The sequence below is a fragment of the Amaranthus tricolor genome, chromosome 12 (assembly GCF_026212465.1).
Source record: "Amaranthus tricolor cultivar Red isolate AtriRed21 chromosome 12, ASM2621246v1, whole genome shotgun sequence".
NCBI classification, from domain to species: domain Eukaryota; kingdom Viridiplantae; phylum Streptophyta; class Magnoliopsida; order Caryophyllales; family Amaranthaceae; genus Amaranthus; species Amaranthus tricolor.
In genome coordinates this window covers 10,974,363-10,995,377 of record NC_080058.1, presented here as the reverse complement: position 1 = coordinate 10,995,377, position 21,015 = coordinate 10,974,363, and the positions used below count along the sequence as shown (strand labels likewise).

General features: G+C 32.3%; 1 protein-coding gene and 1 pseudogene across 1 annotated transcript; one reads left to right on the top strand and one right to left on the bottom strand.

Moving 5' to 3' along the window:
• LOC130828559 (uncharacterized) overlaps positions 1-5,562 on the top strand; it is a 32,272-nt pseudogene extending 26,710 nt beyond the window's left edge.
• A 1,905-nt stretch (positions 5,563-7,467) lies between these two features.
• LOC130797308 (hypothetical protein At1g04090) lies at positions 7,468-11,702 on the bottom strand. Its single transcript, XM_057659869.1, has 2 exons — positions 11,208-11,702; positions 7,468-9,283 (listed from the first exon to the last, which is right to left on the bottom strand). The coding sequence occupies exons 1-2, from the start codon at positions 11,320-11,322 to the stop codon at positions 7,752-7,754; spliced, it is 1,647 nt and encodes a 548-aa protein (XP_057515852.1). The 5' UTR covers positions 11,323-11,702; the 3' UTR covers positions 7,468-7,751.
• Between the last annotated feature and the right edge of the window lie 9,313 nt (positions 11,703-21,015).

The following is a 21,015-nucleotide window of genomic DNA, read 5'->3' as shown; positions in this document are numbered from 1 at the left end:
CTCCATTGAGACATTAAATGGTAATATGCTAAAACAATCACACTAATTCCACACCGCCATAATTGGAAAAAAATAGTTGGCTAGAATTATGTCCGATCTAGATTCTCTTAACCCAAAATCCTTAGACTGTGTATTAGAAATAATCATTATTTGAGTGAAATAATTTTCTTTATAGCTAATTTTTTACTTCCTCTCGTGTTTCTCGTGTTCTACCTTTAATTTTTTACGAATTTCTTTTAAACAAATGCTAAAATCTTTGGCAGTTAATTTTGCCAATTGGTTGGCAACTTTCATCCCATTTCTTCTAAATCAATAAAAACTTATTATTGGTTCTTCATTAAACAAATAAGTGAATTGATTTTGTTTTACCGTTTTAATGAAACAAAACATTATTGGTTTTTGGAAACCATCATAACACCATAGTCATATATTTAAACCCACCGGAGAACTCTCAAGCATATCCATGATTCTCCTTGTCCCTTTTTTGCTCAATTAATGTAGATTATAATTTTTCTTTTATCCTATTTTGAATGGAATTTAAAAAAAGGCAGTTCAACTTTTTGAAGTAGTTAATGTAATGAACATCATTAAAGCGTTCATAAGAATTTAATTTTTAAAGCAATTAATAAAATACATGATTCTAATCTCTATCGTTAATGCTAAGGAGGGAAAAGAAAGTTAAGGAAGAGGAAGAAAGGGAAGGAAAAGGAAAGAAACGAGAGAAAGTAAAAAGGGAAGTCTTTGTTTATTTAGGAGGAAGATTGGAAAAGGAGGAGAAAATGTCATTTTTCTTATAAATCTTTTCACTTTTACAGAGATTTGATATTTAACGAAATTAAGAAACGTAATATTTCAAATTATCCCTTTCTTCTAAATACTTTTTCTATTTGAGTATCCAAATAAGAAAAATACATCTCTCCAAATCACTAGCCATTCTTTCTCTCATATTCTCTCAATCCACACACAACCTAAGGGTTGTATAGATTCCATTGGACTGGGAAATGCATAATCTTTAAGGGGATTTTCTGGTTTTTGTTTGTAACCCTATAGGCCATAATTAATAAAATCTTTGATGAAAAGATGTACGAAGAGAAGTATTTGGAAGCATGATAATGAAAAAACCACAAGAGAACTTTAAAATTAAGATGCATAAGTTTGATTCACCTTGATTTCTTTGAGAAAATGATTTGACAAAAACTTGATTGCAGTTTGTCGTACTTGGATAATTTAAGTCGTTAATTGTGATGGTTGAAGATGCTTTTGACTTTTTTGATAACACATTTTTCTTTGAACTTCACAGAAAAAGCTAAGGTGAAAATTAACAAAGGCTTCCTTTATGAGGTTTGTGCTCCTTTTTTTTGTGTCATTCTCGTAATTATTCTTGGTTCAGGGATTGAAAGGAGGGAGAATCGAAGGAAAGGAAACTTGATTGGAAAGGAAAGAAATTGTTGTTTCTTGTTTATTGGTTAGTTTCTTACTTAGCTGGAATATAGAGTTATTGTTTGTTTGTTTATGTGACAATGGAGAACCTGTATTGCAATGAAAGAGTCTATGTTTTCTAGTGTCCAAACTTTTGATGGGAAACTATATTTTTGGATTCCTTTTAATTTCTATGCAAGTATAGAAACTAGTTTTTTCTTTGAACTTTCTTTCTCTCATAGTTTTCTATTGCCTTTTTGTTTACCATTGGATATCACTAGTAGGATAATGAATATGGATTCCAAGTTGTAAGGCTATTTCACTAGCTTTGTTGAAATACATATATACATTCACTCAATTGATTTGTTTTGTTTTGTTTTTTGCAATAAGGTTTTTGCCCCTTATGTCTAGGTTTGGTGGAGCAATCTTCTGAATCAATCTAATCACCAAGAAATTGATTATAGTGGAGAAATGGTTTTGTTGCTGGACATTCTCAGCATGTGCGCTGAAATAGGTGATAAAGCTCTAATTTTTAGTCAAAGCATAGCATCTCTAGGTCTAATTGAATCTTATCTATCAAAATTGCCTCGTCTGGGTAATAAGGGGAAACACTGGAAACGAGGAAGGACTGGTATAGGTGTGCATCTATCCTAACTCCTTATAATTGGTATCTATATTGCTTTACATTATAAACAAATTGTTGCTTTGCATGTTGTCTCAGTATGTTGTAGAAATGTTTTACAATACTTTTGCTATACAGAAATTGTTCCTTTTGTTGAAAATGTGGTAGGATAGCTATAGATACTATTGACAGTGTTAGGCTGCTATTGAAATTATTTGATATATAAACTGTAAGAATTAGGACACAGATGACCCCTAGTCAAATGATAATCTAGTGTACACTCTAGTGGATAGCTTCTCTCCATATGTGTGGAAGTGGTTGTGTGGGTGGGCTTGGTCGCTTGCTTGTGTTCTTCTGTGTCATCTTAGCCGCAAGTTAGCATCCTATTAGGGAATTGTTTGGGATTTGCAAGAGCATATGACAATAGATATAACCGAGTGGAATAGGAGAATATATGTGGATGCTTATTAGAATTGATTTTCCTAGTTTTACATTAGTGTTAGATTAGGCCAAATAATGTATATACTATCGACAACCTCTCATGTTGACTTTTTTTGCTCATGTAGCCGACCCCCATATGTTGTTATCAAGGCTTTAGTTCTGTTGGGAATACTTTAGTAGTTTAGTATTTTGTTGTCCTTGTATGAAACAGAATTGATGGCAAGACAGAGGGTTCTGAAAGACAAAAGCTTTTGATGCATTTAACAATCCCCTGAACGGAAGAGTGAAGTGCACTCTTATATCAACAAGAGCTGGAGCTATGGGGATCAATCTTTTTGCTGCCAATCGTGTAATCATTATTGACGGTTCCTGGAATCCAACTCATGATCTTCAAGCTATATATAGGGCTTGGAGGTGTGCGTGTGTTTTCATGTTTCTGATTCAGGTTGATATATATCTTCTATACCGAAAGCTTATTATCTGTCCACTTCTATTAAAATCATTCTGCAGATATGGCCAAAAAAAGCTTGTTTATGCTTATCGGTTGGTGGCTCATGGGACTTTAGAAGAAAAGATTTATAAACGTCAGGTATTGTCACAATCTAGCTTCAAGAGATTTACTGCTTCTCTTTCTCATTTCACCTGCCTAAAATCTGGAATTTTTATAGGTGAAAAAGGAGGGCCTTGCTGCAAGGGTGGTAGACAGACGACAAGTTCTTAGGAGTATGTCTAAAGAAGAGCTATCAAATTTCTTTAACTTTGATGATGATGAGAGCCTTAAGGTGTTGCCTGAATCGAATATCAAAAATGGGCATGCTACCGTATGTAACAACAGCAAAAGGGTCGAAGATTCATTGAAGCTGAGTTCTTTTGTTTGTCCCAAAAGCTGCTCTTCGGATAAGTTAATGAAGAAATTGCTTGATCAGCATCGCCCAAGGTATTTTGCAATTAAATTTTTCTTTTCACACATATATATGATAGCCAAAGATCTCATTTGTACTTGATTATTGGAACTCCACATTTGTTTCCACAATTTAAAGTTTGCTACAAGAAATTGCGTCTGGCAATGGCGAAACTTAATAGGGGCGGAAAGGGGCTTTGCCCCCCTGAGATTTGAGATTTGGAAAAGGAAATTTTTGTTTTAAACAATTTTAGCCTAATATTTATACCATTAGTTCTAATTCTAATGAATGATACACCTATAAAGCAATATTAGTACTATCGGATGGATTATTTTGTAGTATTATTATATTAATTTCTTTGTTTCATTATACTTGCAACATTTCACTTATTTATCCAATATAATATATATCTCGAGTTATGTATAACATAAAATAATAAAAATTAATATTATAAAAATATTTGACTAAACGATTCAAACATGAATCTACTTGATTATTTTTTTTTCTTATACATTATCCGCTATATATAAAATAAGCTTGAATAATGTATAAAAGAAAAAAAAGAAATGTTACAAGTAAATAGCTAGAAACGAAGGTAGTATTTAGGTAAAGCCTTAATTTTATTTTATTTAGAATTATTCACTTTTATGTGACATTGAAGAACAATTAAATGGGTTGCTTGAAAAAATAGCTTAGCTTGTTGAAAGTTTTTAGCATATTTAGGTATAAAAGATAGTTTGACGGTCAAACCATTCAATGCTACTATTTGGTAAATTAATTGATTGAAACAACTTATTCTGTGTTATGAATCTTAGCCCCTCCAAAAATTTTAGTCAAGTTTCGCCACTGGCGTCTGGTATCTTTTCTTGAACAGAGCTCTTCCCATGTTACTTTGTGTGTCTGCTCATGAACGTAGCTCTTCTCCGTAATTAGACTACTGCAAGTTGCACAAAAGGGATAATGTGATTGAGGCTGTGGTCTCAGACCTCACTATTAATCTTGGTTTGCTTGCTTGTCTTGCGCATGTAACTGTTCTAATGAAGTATCAGTTGTACAGCGGAAACTCAAATGAAAAGTCATCGATTTCATAATTTAAGTTGCATACAGAATATTTCTTTATTTATCTTTATTATGTCGAGAACTTGGGACAATTGTAACTGTATCATTGTTATCATGATTGGAAGTATATAATATGCCAAATGCCATTTTAGTGTCGTGCATTGTGAAATTGAGTCTCACAAGTTACAAACATTTCGATCAAGTCAATGTTACTGTTTGTTTTATCAAAATTATGGTAGACGAAAATCTTCAATGTCACAGACTATATTGCTCTCCTTTTCTTCCTGTGAATTTAAATGATCTGTTGGTCTCTTTGTTTATGTCTTTACATTTCGGACAAATTGTTCCCACGGACTTTACATTTGGAAATTGAGTGTTATCACACTTGTTTACACAGATGGATTATGAATTTCCATGAGCATGAGACACTACTGCAGGAAAATGAGGAGGAGAAGCTTACAAAAGAAGAGCAAGATTCAGCATGGGAAGTATTCAGAAGAAGCATGGAGTGGCAGCAAGTGCAGAGAGTCCCAACTGACTTTGAGTGGCAAGAAGTGAGTAGGGTTCCGGCTGACATGTCAACATTTAAACAAAAACAAAGTACTCTAAGAGACACCTCAAGTCCGTTGGCTAATGGTGCGGCTAACACATCAAGATTTAAACAAAAAAATAGTTAAAGCAACACCTCAAATCTGTTGGCTAGTGTTCCTAGAAGGTACAGTATGCCAGTAAGGAGATGCACCAAGACATCTCACTTGTACATTCTGAAGTTCCAAGGAACAAAAGTGTGTTGCAGTACTATTTCCAGGGAGTGCGGCCAAGATATAAGTTGGGAAGCATATCAACAGAGATAGGATGTGAAAAGGTTTGTCATAAAGCATCTTTTTTGGGGGCATTCGCCCATTTTGCGTAAGCTTAATAGTTATTGGGTAGATTATGTGTTTTTTGAGGGCAGTACTAGAAGCCATGCTGATTCGAACCCTCAAAACTTTTTGAAATTGGTAGGCTTGTAACCCTTGATCCAGCATTATATTGGGATCACCCAATTGTAGCATATAGCAAACAATGCTAAGCTAATTTTTGGTAGCACTGTTTGGTATAAAGAGCAGCATTTTCTGATTCTGTTTATTCTAAATTCAAAGGCTTGCAGTTTACTTTTCTCTTGTGAATAGTCCAAAGAACCAAAAGCTTATAAATCAAGGTAGTGTGCACATTATATCCCAATCCTACATCAAAGTAACCCACATCATCATTACTTAAAGGAGGAGATTTTCAAATCACAATCTCTCTTCAACACACACTTAAAGTCGAAACATTATCTTCATCATTTTGTTATTTTTTCCAGTCACTCAAAAGTAAGAGCAGGTCTGCAAGAATATGGGTAAACTCGTTGATTAGGTGTAAACCGGACAGGTATGTTATATGATTTACTAGCCTAGGATTTATGGGGTATACCGGGTATCCCTCGGAGTCGAACACAACTCTGACCGATGTATCATCAGCATCATCACTGAGATTAGGGTGTCAGATTGGATAGCCTTAACCAACAAAGCTCTGTTATACTACTCGAGGACTCACGTATGGTAAGTGGTAACACAACATGACATCATTTGAATCAATTTTCACTTGGATTTAACAAGAAATAATCATTTGATTTTATTTTGTGATGAAAAAAACATCAATCCAATTTAAGAAAATGTTTGCAGTTGATTATTTGTTGTCAATAGCAAATTAAATAGTTTTAAAAAAATTACTCAAAATAATATAATCTTTTACTGATTTTCCTTTAATAATTTCATGTTTTGATTAAATATGAATAATCGCAGTTATAAGGGGTGGTTGCTAAGAATGAACCAACGTAACCTATTATCTATAAAACAAGTTATCTTGCATAAAAAAATTAAAAATAAATATAAAACTAAATTATTGTTGGATCTTAACTTTTGATTTTTTTACATTTTTGATATTTTTATTTTTTAGCAATTAACCTCGAAAATGGATTATCATTTGAGCAATTATGTTCTTGGATAAGTGATCTTAAAATTAAAATTATTCACGGTTAATAAAAAATTAGGATTATTGTTGGAAAATCAATAAAATGTTGGATTATTCAAGGTGATTTTTCCTTTAAAATATATGCATGAAGATGAGGTGTTCAAAACAGAGCCGATGACCCGAAATTTACTCGACCTTGTAATCGAATCTGATTTAACCTGACTTCAAAAATAATTTAAAATTATGTAAAAAACAATAGACACGATTTCAAATTGACACGAAACACACAATCCAAAATCAACTCCATTACTTGAATGAACACATCAAATGAAGATAACGTCACATATTATTATTATTTTTTGTTTTTGAGTCAGATTAACCAGTAGACGCAAGGTAATTTCAGTCAATAAAGACGATTAACTACTTTGTTTTTGTTTTGATAAGGGGCGGGCTCCACTATTTCCCCCAAATAAATTGGAGAAGGGCAGGGCAATCTAATAAGTATGAAACAAGTCATGATCCCATTTCAATCCAAACTCATAATTACAATCAAGTTATTAAAATAAGAAGACTAAAGTTATCATTTATATCAAGTATTTGGTGAGCTTGTATGGAATGTACTTTCACCGTTTTACTTATTTTGCTACATTTACATTTTTGTTAAACCTTGATCAACCTAAATGAAAGAAAAAGACAAATGAATCCTAGATGAGATGAAAGGAAAGAATAAGTATTATTTACTCTGTTCTACTATATTTGTTACATTTGACTTTTTACGCAACTCAATATGTTATTTTGATCATTTATATGTTGAACTATACACATTTAAAAATTATAAAAACTTAATATTATGAAAGTATGTGATTAGACAATTCAAACAAGATCTCACCTGACTATATTTTTTCTTACACGTTAGCCGCAATATATAAAATATGCTTGAACGATGAATAGTGTTAAAAACCCTTATGTAGCAAGTATTTCAAAACGGAGGCAGTATATCATAAATGTAGGAAAATCCGAAGAAATAGGTTGAAAAAAGTTAGATGCATAATTCATGCAAATAATGGAACAACAAGCAGAAAATACTGAATGTTGATTTGTAAATGGTAACTACAAAGTAAGAAGTGGAATGTGAGAAAGTTTTTACTATATTACAACATCAAGTATACAATGAATATGGGGTATCTTACTCTGAAATTCTATGACAATTAGCCAATTCAGAGTTTACTCACCAACAAGGAAATAAATCAGGCACATAGGAAGCCAACATCCTACCAACAATACATGAGCGCCTTTGTGCGCTTCATTAGCTATTACCATCTCTCGTCTCCGAACCAATTATCCTTCTCTTTGGGTCCTGTTGGTCCTGCCTCGCCATAAAGTTCAGTCGGGAACAGATCCAACAAGTTCTCCATTGAGAAACGGACGAATATTGGAAGATGATTAATGATCTTCTCTAACTCAGAACGCCCATCGTACGTCAATGTTGGTCCCCACTCTCTCATGTACTGGAGCCAACACGGTTCTTCAACCGAATCGCCAAGATACTCGGCAGCAACAATTTTGTAATTGGTACTCGAGTCTACAAAATACTTGCTTTTAGCAACATCATTTCTTACTCCAACCCCCGACTTAAATGGGCCTAATAGATGGTTTCCGGCCTTTGCATAACTAGCGTGCCCATCCTTAGCTGAATAGACGATTGCTTTGTTCGCATTGATATATTCCAAACTACTTGCGTCTACCCACTTACCACCGCTATGTTCTGAGTAGTATATGCTCCACAACTCTCCCGTGAAGTTACTCACACGAAGAGTAAAATGTTCCCAATCTCCGACATGCTCTCCTACCTTATTCAGCGTGAAATTTGCCAATCCGACTTTAAGGGTTGCTGGCCCATTGAAGGGACAAAAGATCCACATTGCAATATCGGTGAAAGTACCACCAGATGCGGGTTTTACATGAACATACAGCTCTGCACTCTCTAAATTCCCACGTTTGACATAATCTCGTTTTTCATTATCCTTGGGCAAATCTATCCAGTACTTTCCATCATTAAAACCACCCTTAGGTAACACCGACCCTTTTGAATCGATTCTCTTAGCATCAATTTTCCCATTCTCATACAAGAGTGCCCCGTTGTCGAAAAACCATTGCACTGAAGAAGGCATATAGATCTCATGAGGGTGGAAGTACACCGTAGGTCCATAGTGCTGGATAAGGGCATGTATCTGCATCAAATTAGGCATTGCGTGGAGTGTACGATCTCTATTCTTCAAGCATGCCGTGGTTACAACATCATCTTCATCTATTCCATATGTACAGGAAAAAAATGTTCCGACACAAACACCTCTTCCAAGCATACCCCTTCTGCAAGGCCTCGTTTCCCAAACTGAAAGATCGTCATCAAGCATCATACAGCAAGCTTCACAATTTTCTGTCAAATCTGACCGAACACATCGAATATCATCAATTGAAGGCTCAACGGGTGTATCAGTGACAAGAAGGCCCATGGCTCTGTAGCCTGTCGGAGCGTAAGGCAACCAGATAAAACCACACTCTGAGCTCCAAACCAAAGAATAGTTAAGCGGTCTCATTAGAGCAGGACAATCTGGTGATTCTTCTACTTCTCTTGCAACAAGGACAAATCCCCGCAGTGGGCTATCACAAGGTTGGCAATAATACCCAAGACAAAAAAATCCATCTGGGATTTCTACAGGTCGATAAAATGTGACACCGTTGGCATTTTTACGAGACGGGGTGCAATTCCATACTTTTTCAAATTTTGTAACCTGGGCAACTTCTAGTTCTCCAAGGTTTATTCTTCCTGTGGCAAAACCTTCACCTGTGAAGGAATTCGGAAGTATGTCATAAACATTATAAGCTTCTCGTAACTCCAGTATCTCAAAGATCCTTATTGTTCCAAACGACAAAGCCATATTATAGTTGCATTGTAGCTTTATACGAATTAATATAAAGAATCAATAGCAAACGGGAAATTCAGGAAAATGCCCTCTTGTAATGAACCATATCATACTAACTTGAGAAGAGCAATCAAAATTAGGGCTAATAAGACTTAAAGCAAGTACAAATCAGTGTAACATAATTCGCTAGCTAATTTCTTTTTGAATTCATGATTTGCGATATGCCCAAAACTAACCAAGATTTGCTTTTTTCGATTCGTGATTCATGAAAAGATTAAGGAATCATGTCACAAACAAGTCACTTTTGATCTCATCTCACAAATCTTATTGTGAAATTGTCTGATATAAGACTTTGTGAAGGGAATAAAAACCAAGTAATGATTCCTCAAAGCAATGTAATTAGTAAAAATCTTTCAAAACAATTGAAATTAGTATCATACATAAATGGTAATTTAAAGAATATAAAACAAACATGTTCATTTGGCATATCTGTGTTTTAACAATTAGCATAGAAAGGGAAACAAACAACAAAGTAATGATTCGCGATATGCTCAAAATTGCGTATAAATAGCCCAAAACTGATCAAGATTTGATTTTTCTGATTTCTGATTTGCGAGAAGATTAACGAATCATGTGACACAAACAAATCATCTCATCTCACAAAACTTGTTGTGACTTTGTGAAGGGAACAAAAACAAAGTAATGATTCCTCAAAGCAATGTCATTAACAAAAATCTTTCTAAACAATTCAAATTAGTATCATTAGAACATTCAGCAGAAACAGATTAGATTATCATACATAAATGGTAATTTACAGGATATAAAACACACATGTTCATTTCGCTTACAGAAATAAAAAATGGCCCTTAGTCATAAGCTTAACCGAGAAACTTAAAGCTGCAAGTTTGATCCACGCTAAATTCTACTAATTTAATTATAAAGATTAACTCAATTTGAGCCCTTTTATGAACTGGACTATAGGCAATTGCACCTCAACTATCCTTAGGAACGGCCCGGATAGAAAGGGAAACAAACAACAATTTTTACAAGGGCAAATATTTCCTTCTCACCTTGAGGGAAAAAGACAAATAAGTTCATCAAAAAAAATGTGCAAAAAAGGTAATCTCAACAGATAGAATGGATACAGTACAAACTACTGACTTTACATTTATTATAGGCCTAAGATTTAATGAATTGAAGGTAATACTGAACAACCAACACTTTCAAAATTCATTATCCTAATTAAAGCATGATCCCAAAAGAGGAGATTTCTAAACAAGAATCTAATTTATTGTAAATGTAGCAAGAAATATGATTAAGGTATTTATGAGGGAAGAAATTGGGGAATCAGTAAACATATAATAATAATAATAATTGTAATTTTGGATAATAGACTTGATAAACAGACAAAATCCAAGAACAAGTCAGAAAATTTGTCAAAAGATTTATGAAACCCATGCAAAAAAAATCCACAAAACTCCAAAAAATTATCAAAATTTTCAGTGATATTATACTCTGACTTTACTGATTCATCACTCAATAATCCAAATCAGATAAACAACTAAATTCATGAATCATGATTACTGAAATAATGAAAAATAGCACATTGGAAAAAGACCCAAAAAACTTTTTCATCATAAAGTTCACTTATTCCTTAGAATCACTCAATAATCCAAATCAAATAAACAATTAAATTCATGAATAATCAAATAAAGGAAATTAGCCCATGTTAAAAAAAAAAAAAAAACCAACAAAATTTTTCATCAAATTTTTAGTGTTTCTTCACTTAATTTACATCCAAGAATCAAAAGGAAAAAAGAATTAAATTAACAAAATTGTGCACACCTTTAGGCCATTCTGGAAGAGCAGCAGGCAAAGAAAAGGGCTCAGGGTTAGGAATTTCACCATGTTTATGATAATCTAATCTTGTATTCCAGTGAAAACAATCACACCCAAACATCTTTAAAACTTTCCCAAATTACAAAATTTCAATCTAATTATGGAAATTGCAAAAAACTTGTGCAAATTCCAGTAACTCGAGATTAAACAGCCATTTTTGACCAGTACTCTTGTTCTTGAGAATTAGGTGGGTGGTGAGAAGGCTGAAAGAAGAAGCAAAAGAACACCCACCAAATATTTCAATATTCAACTCGAATGAAAAGTACTTGTATATATGCCTTTGTAGAAGAGGGTCAAATTTTGGTTTTAAAGTTGAAAATTCAGGAAAAAAAAATGGTTGCTTGAATTTTTGATTTTCTCATTTCACAATTTTCGAAGTGGAGATTACTTTTTCTGTATACCAAGACTCAATGTGGGTCCCACTTGTGGCAAGTGTGATGTTATTGTTATGGGTAGTGATTGGATTAATTTTATCCAAGTAACTAAGCCCAAAAGCAAAAGGCGGAATATACAATGCCTAACAATGAAAATGGTGTAATGTTAGACCGTTTATAGTTGAAATTAATAATTTTTCTTACTATTTTTGTCTTTATTAGATTTTTACTACTTTAACTTACATTATTTATTGATTGTATATTTTACATGAATTATTAATTATTTAAAATTTGTATATTAGTACTTCTCCAATCTCATTTCAAATGTCTTATTTGTTTTTTACACGTTTGTTAATGGACTAATTCAATATAATAGCGATAATTATGTATAGTTAGAAATTATTATAACTAGATATTAAAAAATTTTATGTTGCAACGTATCAAACAGGATTTCCTTTGATTATGTTTTAATGCATAGATTAAAATTGAATTCAAATTTAGAATAATTGATGAATAATCACCAAAAAGTAAATAAGACATTTAAAAAAAGTCGAAGAAAATATTATTTATTTTATTTAGATAATTTATATTTATATTTATCGTGTCACGTGATACTAACTAGACCAATTTACATTGCCTCACTCGCACGGCTCTCTTGTGCCACAGGCCGTGTCGTAATATTTCTCCATTTTTGTTTTTGACCCGCGCACAACCCACCCCTTCTGTTCTTGTGTCATGTCTTGGCAAAAGCTTCATGCCTAAACTACTCATATGTCCTTAAGAATTTCCTCAAGGCGATTACATAAGGATTATGAAAAGTGGGTGAATAGATATTTTAGAAGAGTATTATAGGTGAGACCATGTCTTTTTAATGGAAAAATTAAAGGTTTAATTTTAATGTAAAAATTTTAAAAAAATAAATTGTAAATTTTAGTGAAGCATAAAAATGAAGTTATGTCCTAAAATAGTAATGAGCCAAATCAAATAAGACATACTAAAATAATATAAGAGGCAAAATAAAGGAAACAAAGATAGTATGTGATAGCAATCCAATCACTCTAAGGGCTCGCTTGGATTGAGTGTAAATATTTAAAGAGTAAAAGATGTCAAAGTAGGAAAACAAAATTAGTTAGCTAGATGATTAAAAGAGTTGATTTTTAGAGAGGTGGAAAAATTAGTTAGAAAGTAATGAAAAATGGGTAAAATAACAACTAGTTTTCTCATTTTGGATATAAATTTGACTCAAGGGTAAAATAAGCAAAGTAGTCTTAAAGCTAATTGATGAATCCCAAGCAATTTTTGAAATGAAAGCTATATGAGGTTATCTCAATGAAAACAAGATGAGAAATGCAAACAAAATAGTAGAAGAATGGACACAATGTTTATGAGGTATTTCGGATATCTATCCAAATGTTTATTTATAATTAGATTCAACAATGCAAATATAAATAACCTTCTATCTTGAGAACAACCTCTCAAGATCACAAATAATTATTTAAAGAAAGAATACTGTCAAGTTTCTTACAAATGAACTAAACCTCTCACCAATGTGTTTATGTGTTGTGGTGTTTGATTCTATGAATATTGTATGCTTTATATAGAAGCTCATACAACATTCTAGAACCCCACTTAATTCACCATTAACACATAATTAACATCATAATAAACATCCTACAATAAGCAACAATTAACATAACATTAACCAAGGAATAACTCAACCTTTCAACGCCATACCATAGCTCAAATTGACATAAACAAATCCAATGCAGGTTGCTCGAACGAGCAGCTTTGCTGCTGCCTTCTGTTCACTTTTTGCATGTTGCCTCGAGCGAGCAACCACCCTTCTATGCCTTGCCTCTTTCATCACATGGTTTTTCTCCATATAGTGAAGCATCATACGCTTCACATCGATCACTTAATTGATCGTAGTAAATCACTACCACTCGACACATCATCAAAGTCTTTCTCCAAAGTACAAACTAAGGTATGTTCGACTAAGTGATCAAAGTTATGAGTTTTGGCACTTGCATTAACAACTCCCCCTCAAGTCCAACACTCTTACCATACTCAAAAGTTACCTTCTTTAATGACCCACACACAATACAGTCATCACTTTTATAGCATAGGCTACCACTTCCACCTTGTAACTCATATAAGTTGCTCTTACTCCTTTTACCCTTCATGAGCACAAGGCTCCCTCAAATGACTTTTAAAATCCTTCCTCTAGCTTTGAAAATACATCCCTTGCCTCTAATTTACCCAATGAAATAATGTAACAATAGCGGCATTCTCGATACAACATTAACATTTAATAATAATAATAATAATAATAATAATAATAATAATAATAATAATAATAATAATAATAATAATAATAATAATAATAATACAATAATGTAATGGAAATCTCAAATGCCGAACTGTTACAAAAACTTCAAATCATACAAACTAAAATTATTCAAAATAAAATAGTAAAATATTACATCTGATAAGAAATATTGTTTGTTCAAAATAAAAAAAAAAGAGATACATCATAATCAATTCGTCATGAAAGGTACAAAAAGCAGCTAAGTTATCGATATATAGTATATGTTGCGGCCTGGATCGAAACCCGAAGTTAACCCTTCCTGCAAAATACTGCCATCCATTATACGGATGATAGCCGTTTGAATTGGAATTAGCGCCTAACGCCGAGTACAAACTCCTCAACAATATAATAATATGACAATCATAATATGTTCACGAGATATGCAAAAGTACATTGCAAGCCTTGATTTTAAGTTCCTCGGTTCTCGGTTCTCGGTTCTCTTTTCTCATTTTCAATTCTGGAATATTTTCAACAACTTTTCACATTCATCACACGAATGTAAATAACGTATTGGCTACAGTCACCTACACCTGGTAACTATAAGGTTCATCCAATGGTTCTACTTACACCCAAAAATCATATTTGCACAACACACATAATAAAGACTATCTGATATATGTAAGGGTCTAGCTAGAAAAGGAACATGTTTCACACTCTAACTGTGATGGGAGCCGTCACTCCACCAATTTTATGCTCAAGCTCCTATAGGATGGGACTCTCTCGGATCCCCTGTCTAACCGCGCATTTCTACGTGTCGGATATTCGGGAGCCGGATTACACGTCGGTCCGTGGTTCGACATTTTCTTACTATCAGAGTCATTCATCCAAGTACACATAATTTCAAACAAGAATCCATGTTATTTATTTCACATTGCTATAAATCAACCCTAGTTTAGTCAAAACTCCAAGTCAACATATTTGCTAATTCAATAACTAAGAGATTACCATAAAAAAAATTTAAAAATTATGACAAGGTTCTAGGGGCTATATAAGTTCTTTACAAGACTATATAAACTTATAAAACTTAAAAAAAAATTTCTTAATATTTAATAAGGAATTTTTATCAATTAAACATATAAATTAATTAAAAATCCATAATAACCAATAAAAATATTCTAAAAAATATATTAGATGTCCAGAAGCTATGTGAAGTTAGTTTTGGACCAAAAAGTTCAATAAAAACGAGCCTATGTATTTTAACTAAATTATTTTGCCAATTTACTGATAAACCGACATAAAATTATTAATATCCTTAAATGTCCACAAAAGTTTGTCCAAGGGTTCTCATATAATCTTACTGTATATTAGAGTGTCTCATAAAAATTTCAAGTCCAAAATAGTCCGTTTAATATTTATTTTATACTTTATTGGTTTTGGATTTACCGTTTTATTTAAAATTCACAAGGGTCAATAGATGGTCGTATAAGCTTATCCAATGATCAAATTCCAAACCTACTATCCATATAAGAGTCTCATAAAAATTTTAAGTCCAAAATAGTCCATTTAGTATTTTTTTCATATTTTAACATTTTTGCTTTTTTTTAGTAAGTAGCCAACACTTAGTAAAAATTCATAAAAAAAGATATAAAAAGTTTATATTCTGGTTCAAACTTGTTGGAGACATAATAGTATGATTTTATTAACTAATTTATCCATTAATAATATATTTAACCCCTTTTAATATATTAGAACATATTTTATTACTTAAAATTCCATAATTGACCATTGAAAATGAACCTAAATAATTTTCTAACTTTTAACTACTGTAAAGTTCATATAAAATATACTCCTAAAGTTCCTAAGCCCACACAACATTTATTCATAACAAGAACTTCACAAAAACATCACAAAACACCGTTTTTACGTATTTTTACATAATAGAAATTCATAAAATTTACATGCATGAACATTAAAGTAAAAATAGACATAATAAAATATATATCCATCAATAACATTGTATAAATGAAAAATTTTCAGATTTATATACTTTTCTTTCGTGACTTTAATTTAATACCGATTTCGGGTAATGATCACGATACTTGAATATTTATAATATAAACATGTAAATAACATTTCTAATATTATTATACATAAAAACATCATAAATTTTCAATTTATAACATGCATATACTTAAACTTATAATAAACACTTTATTTTTACTTTTAACACGAAAAAAAAAATAGTATTCTTACTTTGAGTGAACATGCAAGATAAAATTAAATCAATCTAACATATTGTCATATCTTTCACATATTCAACTAGATATAATATAAATGTCACATAGTAAGAAAGTTAAGAGCGTGTACCATTTTAGCTATCAAGTGGTACTAAGACCAAAATAGAGAATAAAATAAGAAAATGCTCTCAAAATAATACATTCTTCAAGAAGCTCCAAGAATGATAATCTCCCAAAATAGTTCTTGAAAAATAATAATCCAAGCTTGAAAGAGAAAAAAAATTACTTCTCAACCTATTTAAACAAAACTCAAGTTAGTAAGGTGATGGGTAAAAATTCATCCCCTTTTTTTAAATGGACAAACCTTACCTTAAGAGAGAAAATTTGATGAACTTGATTTGAAAATGGATGATGTTAAGCTTGTTCTTCAAGGGATTCTTCAACTAAAAACATAAAGAACATAAGGAAAAAAAATAAGGAAAGTTAGGAATGTGTTTAAGTGTGTATTAAGGACGAAGGATGAGTAAAAATCAAAGGGACAGGGGGAGGGGATGTAATCAGCTTGTAGGGGTTGATTTGGAAGGTTTATCATGCTTTAAAATGGACTAATGGTGGTGCATGCAAGTCTAGGTAGGCTAGGATAGATGTAAGAACCTTTAGGTGGCTGGTTGTAGGGGCTGTTTGGAGCTGATTTTTAGCTTAAATTTATCCTTTTTTGGTGCTAGTAGGTGTACATGAAAATAATGGGTAAGTTTGCTTAAGGTTTAGTATTGAAATTTAGCTTAGTTTGTATTCAAAATTAGCTAAAAATACACTTCAAAGTTGATAATAATATTCATAAATATAATTTGTGTCAAAACATATAAATCAAAGTTATAAAGTCAAAAAAAAATAATTTAACAAAGTTCGATTAAGAAAAAGAACTTAAAACGCAACGTGACGAAATCGTAAAATAAATAAATAAATAAATAATTTGTAACATGAAGTAATAAATAATTTCTTAGAAGTATAAAATAGATTTTTGACGAAAATTAAAGTTGTAGAGTTATTAAAATAATCTTTATGCAAATTGTTGTGGAAAACGAGTTTAAAACATAAACGTTAATTAAATCGTAAAACGATTTTAATAATAACTAAGCTTTTTGAGCTATTTGAAAATGATAATAAGGTTTTAAGAATTTTGGCGGTTTGATTTTGGTAATCGGGTAATTAAGGAATTTTAAATTGGAAATAAAGGATAATTAATTGGATAATTGAGGTTACAAAATTGAGTATGTTACAAATAAGGTTCCTCTCAAACTTATGTACATACCTTAGATCACCAAGTCTTCTCTTGACACCTCCATGTGTCTCTGTTATAACCTCACCAATACCTTCTACTTTCACCTTTTCATCATTTGGCAAAGCAACAAGGCTTCCATCACTCATTCTAAGCTTAGAAAATTTCTCTTTTCACGACATATATGGAATGAACATCTGGAGTCGATTATCCATTCCTTACTATGAACCTCTCCCTCATCAGCTAGTAGAGCCACATCATAGTCATCACCATCATTGGTCACAAAGCCTAGAGTGACATTCCCGGTATTCTCGCCCTCTTTTCTCCCTCCATCCCTTAAGCTTCTCATTCTCTTAAGCACATCATTATGTGCCCTTTCTTTTTACTATAGTAACACTCTTTGTCATTAGATCACCCTCCCTTGAGACTTTCCCCCTTGATATCCCTTATCCTTGGTTCTTCTCATATTAGAACCCTTACTATACAATACATCCCCATCACTCTTCTTCTCTTCCTCCTCTCTTTTCATCGTGAACCTATCAGTCTCTCTCAACACTGCCAATACTTGATTAAGAGTAATAGAGTCTCTACTTATGAGCAATCTTTGGACTATATTTTTATACTCCTTAGGAAGTGAAGCTAAAAGGAGCAAGGCTTGCTCCTCATCCATCAACTTTTCATCGACATTCAACAATTGACCCACCAACTTGTTGAATGTGTTAATGTAGTCTTGGATTGCTGTATCTTCGTCCTTCATGAGTTGATACAACTCCCACCTCAAGAAAAGTTTGTTTGTAAGGGATTTAGAAGCATACACGGATTGTAGTTTCTCCGACAACTCACCATCATTGGTCTCCTTTAAGTAGTGATACTTGATTTCGGGTGCTATAGCAAGTCGGCTTGTGCTTACCGCCTTCTTCTTCATTGTTGCCCATCTTTCTTCCTCAAAATTATTTGGCTTCTCCTTTTGAAGCACGTCATGGATGCCTATTTGCACCAAATAATCCTCCACAATACTTTTTCATACGGCAAAGTTGATTCTTATTATTTTTCCTACATTATAACCTCATTTCCCTCACCAATTTACCCAAGACGCACTCCCTGCTTTGATACCAATTGAAATGAAAGGTATATGAGGTTATATCGATGAAAACAAAATGAGGCCACAATTTTTATGAAGTATCTTTAATATCTCCCCCTCAACAAATTGTTATTTATAACTCGATTCAACAATGCAAATATAAATAACCCACCTATCTTGAGAATAACTTCTCAAGATCACATACTAATTCAAAGGAAGAACATTCTCAAGGTTCTTACAAATGAACTAGCCCTCTCATCAATGTGTTTATGTGCTGTGGTGTTTGATTCTATACATGTTGTATGCTTTATATAGAAGCTCATACTACATTCTAGAACCCTCTCTTAATTCACAATTAACATCACAATAAACATCCTACAATAAGAAGCAATTAACATAGCATTAACTAAGGAATAACTCATCCTTTCAATGCCATACCATAGCTCAAACTGATAGAAACGAATCTAATGCAGGCTGCTCATACGAGCCTATTACTGCTCGAACGAGTAGCTCATATTCACACATTCTGCCTGCTCACTAAAGTGTTGCTCGAACGAGCAGCTTTGCTGTTGCCTTCTGTTCACTTTCTACGTGTTGCCTTGAGCGAGCAACCACCATTCCATGTCTTGCCTTGTTCAATGCATGGTTCTTCATACGCCTTACATCGATCACTTCACTGATCGTTCCAAGCACTAAATCATTACCATTCGACACATCCTCAAAGTCTTTCTCCAAAGTACAAGTTAAGGCATGTTGGACTAAGTGATCAAAAGTCATGAATTTTGAAACTTGCACTAACAATTTTTATCCCTGGTAGACACATGGTTGATAATGTCCTCCTTTGAAATCACAAAGTTTATAATTGATTAAATATGACCCTAATATGTATGGTAAAAATAGATCTAAGAAAAGCTTATGATTCTAGGGATTCTTGAAAAATAAAGGGAGCTTTTAATTTTATGGGGTAAATATTTATCTTAGGGGAGGGTGGGGAAATATATTACCTGCATAATAAGGGAAATTATCTTCTTTTTCCTTCATTATTTTTATTTCATACTCATTTTACCTTCTTCATAAATATCTCAACTACTTCAAATATATCTCTATTTGCTTTCATTTTATTTGTTAACTTTATTTTCCCCTTTAAATATTTACATTCAATTCATGCCGTTAGAGTTAATTTTTAAAAATCACACATTTTAACAATATTTACTAGGAAAAGTATTTCCCTAAACATTAACCAACAAGAGCCGATTCTTTCCAATTAAAGAATTTTGTTCTCAAATGTTACAAAAGGATTATTGCTCCAAAAATAATACTTTTTTTTTTCTATCAATATTGAAAAATCAACAAAGCAGCTCAACAAAATTATGTTACAAAAGAATTTTTTTGTCAAATGTTACTTGTTGTAGTAATTATTGTTAGTTTATAGTACTCGTTGTTTTGCTGTTGCATCAAAGAGAAATATGATATTATTTAAGAAAAAATAGATATTGGTAATAGATGAAGAGAGAAAATAAATTATGTGAATAAAATTAAAAAAAGAGTTAAAATGTACATGGATAAAATTAAAAGAAAATGATGGGTCGTTGTCCAAAAATAAAAATAATGCAAAAATAAATTGGACAAACTAAAATGACAATTAAAGCAAAATTAGTGGAGCACAAGAAAAATGTGAGATGTCCTACTCCAGAAAATTAAAAGAAAGTAATATTAATATTTAAAAGATAATTCTTATTATTACGGATTAATTTTTATAGTGAATCTTTTTAAGCTTATAAATAAATTATTTTTTTTCTATTTATCTTATTCATATCCATTTTCTAAATTGTCATTACTTTGTGATTATAGTAACGTTCCACATGAGCCGTGCAAAAGGACTGTTTCTAACATGATATAGCTTACAAGTAATATTGCCGTAATGGAGTAGACCCAAAGCATGACGTATTTTGACGATGAACAACCGATGGCTAATTAATTAAGAAAATGATGTTAAGATGATGAAAATTAGAATATGCTTTTCCATTTGCCTATATGCTTTTGGGGTTAACATCATTTCAATTATTTAAATGGATAGCTATTTCAATCTTTCACGCTCTACTCATCACCCATGACATTTAAAGTTTTCATACTCATGCCTATCCACCTAAATATGTATTTATATTCATCATCACCCACTATAGCCAACTGAATATACTCGTTTTTGACAATTTCGGTGGATACTTTAGCATATTAATTGTATATATGAGTATTTCTCTATCATAGACAAATTTTTGATTTTATGGTGTTCTTGAGGTGAAAAAAGATATTTATGCTAATTATTAGAATAATAGAGTGATAAGAGGGTGAAGACTAAAAAAAAGACCCTAAGATCCCTAAATATCTAACGAGCGACGAAATGAGATTAGAGGCATATTGATAGCTCCTACTCGTCCAACTAAAAGTCACGACTCGCCGTCAATCACTGGAAAGCAC